The sequence below is a fragment of the Arachis stenosperma genome, chromosome 7 (assembly GCF_014773155.1).
Source record: "Arachis stenosperma cultivar V10309 chromosome 7, arast.V10309.gnm1.PFL2, whole genome shotgun sequence".
In the NCBI taxonomy this organism is placed as follows: Eukaryota; Viridiplantae; Streptophyta; class Magnoliopsida; order Fabales; family Fabaceae; genus Arachis; species Arachis stenosperma.
Genome location: NC_080383.1, coordinates 31,018,956 through 31,023,654, shown reverse-complemented (window position 1 = coordinate 31,023,654; position 4,699 = coordinate 31,018,956). Strand labels below are relative to the sequence as shown.

Here is a 4,699-nt window from a genome sequence, read left to right as displayed (position 1 = left end):
CAGGTCACAACCCACCTCGGTGAGTTGCTTGGATGGTGATAGAAGCGGAGGATTATGATACCTTTTGGAGTCTTTTGTTTATTTTGTTTATACATCTCTCACTTTTGTATTTTGTTTTGCATAGAGGCTTGTTTTTAGAGAACAAAACTTGTATAAGCTCTTTTAAACTTCAGTTTCTAGTTGTCTGTACATATGGCTAGCCGGCTTAAATTCCGCGAGCCGTGGCTAGATTCTTATGATATTATACTATGATATTTTGTTATATCGTATCTTTTCTTGTGCTTTAAGTTAGTAGTTTCGTTAGTACGTTTTGCGTTTTTCAAATCCTGTTTTCATCGGTTTTCTAGATTATACTATTTTCTATTAGAGATATGTCGAATTGAACAATGTATATACTTTTGAAAACCAAATTGTTTCTTTTGAACCAAAATTTGGGTGATTATTCTTTTCTAAATATGCAAGCAATTCTATCTAATTGGCCATGAAAGTTTTCTTTTTCTTTCTAGTATTAGTTCATGTTGTGAATGACTTTATTTTGCAAATAAAACATTTGTAAAGTTACTGTGAAATAAATAGTGACATAGAATAATCTCTTACTCTTTTTCTAATTTATTTTCTATTTTTTCCTTTGGAAAATAACATATTAGGTATTTTCTTTGATTAGAATGTAGAAGATAGTACAACTTTTTATGATTTTATTCTTTATTGTAACAAATTTTAAATAATTGTTGTTAGTTACTCTGAGAACCTTGCTGTTAGTTATTTTATTATAAAACAATTATTTCGGTTGAACTACGATTAAATCGATTGAACCTGTAAACTAGTAGCTAGAACGGTTCAATAATTGGTTCAATTTTTAGAACCTTAATTTTCAGTCCAGTGCTAATAACTATAGTGCAACGAATCAGGGTTTATAACTAGGTGAATGCTATGGTGTCTAAAAAGTGGTAATTAAAAAAATAATATTTAATTTAAAAAATATAATAAAGTGTGATCCCCTCTAGTAGAAAAAATACTTGAGAGAATAAAGTGTGATCTTTCAACTTTAATTTTTTAAGTGGAACCAAAATTAAATAAAAGAAAAAAAATAATAAAAGATTAGATTAATCACTTAAACAACATTCAATTTTTTTTTCCACGGGAGAATATCCACTCCCCATAAAATGACCCCGACAAACCCATTTCGTACCGCTTCGTTAAAAGCACTTGTGCACCTGAGAGAGTGATCCCTTTCTACCCTTCGAGACAGTCTCACTCCACTTCCTGTTTTGACGTGTCCATTTATGGCAACGGAGAAGTCGCAAGTCTACCACGAAAGGCAGAGGCTTCAGTTTTGTCTATTGCACTCTCTCAACTCCCTCTTTCAGGTGCTCCTCTAAACCCTACTCTCTCAATTTTATTAATTTATTCATAATTTAGGTTTGCAAATCCATTTTACGAAGCTTTACTGTTCAAGTTAATCTGAGCTTCGCTAGTTTAGGTGAATTCTAGAGATTGATAACTGTGAATCAATCATTGAATCTTCAGTTTCAACCCAATCTGATGCATATCGATCACTTGAAATTGATAGATTGGTTGTTCTTTCAATAAAAATGTGATTTTTATTTCAACTCATTATTCATAGTTGTTTTTGTTTTCCCTTAATCTTTTATATAATAATCAGCAAAAGGATGCTTTTAGTAGAGCAAGCTTGAATGCAATTTCTGAAAGGCTTGCACTTGATGATGGTTCCAATAGTGGAACAACAACATGGACACCACTTTCTGTGCTTTTCAAGCCCCATCACAATTCACTTACTGGAAACTATGACATAAATGTTCTGATTGCTGCATTGGAAGAGAAAGGAAAGAGTGTCGTGTGGCATGACCGTCGAAACACCGCATCCTCCATTGATCTTGACGTACCTGAAGATATCTTGATGGGGATTGTGATCAATGTCTCAGTGAGAAGGTTTGCAGGGATTTGGAAAAGTAGGCACTGGATTGCTTTGAGGAAGATTGATGGGGTATGGTACAACTTGGACAGTGACCTTGCTGCCCCTCAACCTTTTCGAGACGCACAAGAAGTAAGGGAGTTCTTGGATTTTACCATTGGTCATGGTGGGGAGGTTTTGCTTGTCATGAATGGAAAACAGTCTTGACACTTTTTAGAATTTTTCTTTTTTTTCTTAATTTTTTAAAAATGTGTTCTTGTTAGTTGAGTTGAATTTTTGTGTATATCCATGTATAGTACAAGATTTATGCAATTTTGAGAGAATGGAGCTTATACTTGGACCTGTGATGTCTCCTTGTGTCTTTGTTTTGTGTATAACAGTAGAAAACTGATTTTGAAGGATGTTAATAATGTGAAATAGTGTGCTCTGTATGTGGTTCACTTATGAAATCCATGCTTCATTTGGATCTGTAAAGCATCCTTTGAACTGTTAGGGTTGGCTACTGCATGCCCTGAATTTTGATTCTTGATTGACTTATGGAATATAAGGTATTGACTGATTAATTATGTTTTGTTATATATAAAATGTATTTTCGTTATGACTTTGAATCTTACAATACAATTCACAAACCAATTGCTGTAACCTGGAGGTTACGGATTCAAATTCAAGAAACAATCAAACTCTGCTTGCAGAAATAAGGTTTCGTTTACTAGATAGGAGTTTAAGTACTGACTTAACAGCTTAAGCCCTTAACCATTGTGTACATCAGCATTAGGTAGAGATTATAATGGAAACTGACTATAAGCATTTGTTGGAATGGTTTTCTGAATGATACATGAATCGTTCTTTGCAGTTTCAGTATTATGTGCCAAGGATTTTCGGTAATGTTGTAGTTAGGGGTGGCAAGCGGGGAAGCCCGTCCCGCCTAGTGAGGCGGTTCCAGAATCCTAACCCGTCCCGCCTAACGGCGGGCTGGCGGGCCGGCTCCTCTTTTTTTTTACTTTTAACTATTAAATAATATATATAAAGACATAAAAAATCTTTCCTATTTTTTTACTTTTAACTATTATAATTTCTAAAAGTATAAACAAATTATACTTTTTATATTCACAAACATTAAGGTCTTTGTAATTATAAATATCTAATAAATATAATTATAAACCAAGTTTTCATCCAAAACATAATTATAAATATTGTTCCCAAAACAAAATAAACATAATCCAAAACATAATTATAAATATTGTCTCTAAAACAAAATAAATATAATTCAAAACACTCAATTTTCATCTTCATTCTCTTGTAAGTTGGGTTGGGGGAAGTTGAGTTTTGGCAAAAAAATTGTAAAACTACCCCTTGCTAAAAAAATATTAAGCCCGGCGGAAAAGTCCGCCCCGCTCTGCCAAAGCCCGCCATTTAAGCGGTGCGGGTTAGGCGAGTTTTTACTATTTGGTGGTCCTAATTTTCCAACCCAACCCGCCTTTTTTGGCGGGTTACATGAGCCGGTCCGGCGGGTTTAAACCCGTTTGCCACCCCTAGTTGTAGCTTTGTGGTTGTGGAGACCACTTAAAATAGTGTTATTACAAAACATACCAAGCACATTTTATTATTTGATTAATTTTTTCCTCTTAGAAAGATCTTAACAACTTTGTTTAACAACTACATATGCTGCAATATGTATATGTGACTCTAATCCGTCCTTGCGGATACAACCCGTAAAATAAGAGAAATGACTTGTGTAAACAGCTTGAATCAGCTGCACTGTGTAGACACTCGTGAAATGTGTTAGAAGTAAGCATAGTTTTAAAAATCGAAGGGCAAGTTGGTTTAGTTCTTAAGCAAAACCGCCTTGTTCCAAAAGTAAATAAAAGTTTGAAAGTTGGTGAGTTGAACTGAATCGAGAATAGACATTTTTTAGTTAAGTTGTTTCAGTAAAAAAAAAAAAAGGACAAATAGATCTTTAACCTTTTGATCTACATACATTTAAGTTTTTAGGGATTTGAAAATATATTTAAGTCCCTAACTTTTTCAAAACTTGGACATATCGATCCTTCGTGTTCACTTGGGTCAGTCAGACTCAACGGAAAAATCAAACGTGACTCACGTTATATTGATCTGGTTGATACCGATGCACACGTGAGAGAATTTTTAAAATTGGACAAATTAAACTCAGGAATCGATATGTCCAGATTTTGAAGAAGTTAGGGACTTAGATGTATTTTTAAATCATCAGGGACTTAAATGTTTGCAGACCAAAAAATTAGGGATTGATTTGTCCTTGGGGGGAGGAGTGTTAGTAATCCAACAAAATATGAGCAATTCTTTGTTATTGTTGCTTCATTGCCTCAGTTCTAGTCCCTCGTCATTTTTTTTGAACTTTTCTGATCACCCTCTTGTTCCGAACTGTTGTTGGATTTTTTTAAATTATTGCTGTGTTGTTTTAGATATTTAGTCGTTAATTAGTTATTGTTGTCGCATGTTGGATTTAGCTGCTTGTTGCTGCTCCTGTAATAAATTTACTAAATTATAATGGTTAATATTGTGATTGTGAATAGAATAAATTGTTAATTTATTTAATTTTGTTGTTGTGCTATCTATATATCTGTATGGGATTTTGAGATTCTAGTTGGTGTTTTTTTTTTTTTTTTGAAACAAAGAGCTCAATACAATATGGTAGAGCAATAGAAATTACAAACAAAACAAAAAATAACGATATAATCCGCAGTCATCTCTGACATTGCCAATTTGCCATCAACAACCATAAGAGTC

The 4,699-nt window shown here is 33.5% G+C and overlaps 1 protein-coding gene across 1 annotated transcript; it reads left to right on the top strand.

Annotated features, from left to right (window-relative positions):
- Positions 1 to 1,169: 1,169 nt before the first annotated feature.
- On the top strand, positions 1,170 to 2,557 carry LOC130940248 (josephin-like protein). Its single transcript, XM_057868343.1, has 2 exons — positions 1,170 to 1,367; positions 1,664 to 2,557. The coding sequence occupies exons 1-2, from the start codon at positions 1,284 to 1,286 to the stop codon at positions 2,138 to 2,140; spliced, it is 561 nt and encodes a 186-aa protein (XP_057724326.1). The 5' UTR covers positions 1,170 to 1,283; the 3' UTR covers positions 2,141 to 2,557.
- The last annotated feature ends 2,142 nt before the right edge of the window (positions 2,558 to 4,699 follow it).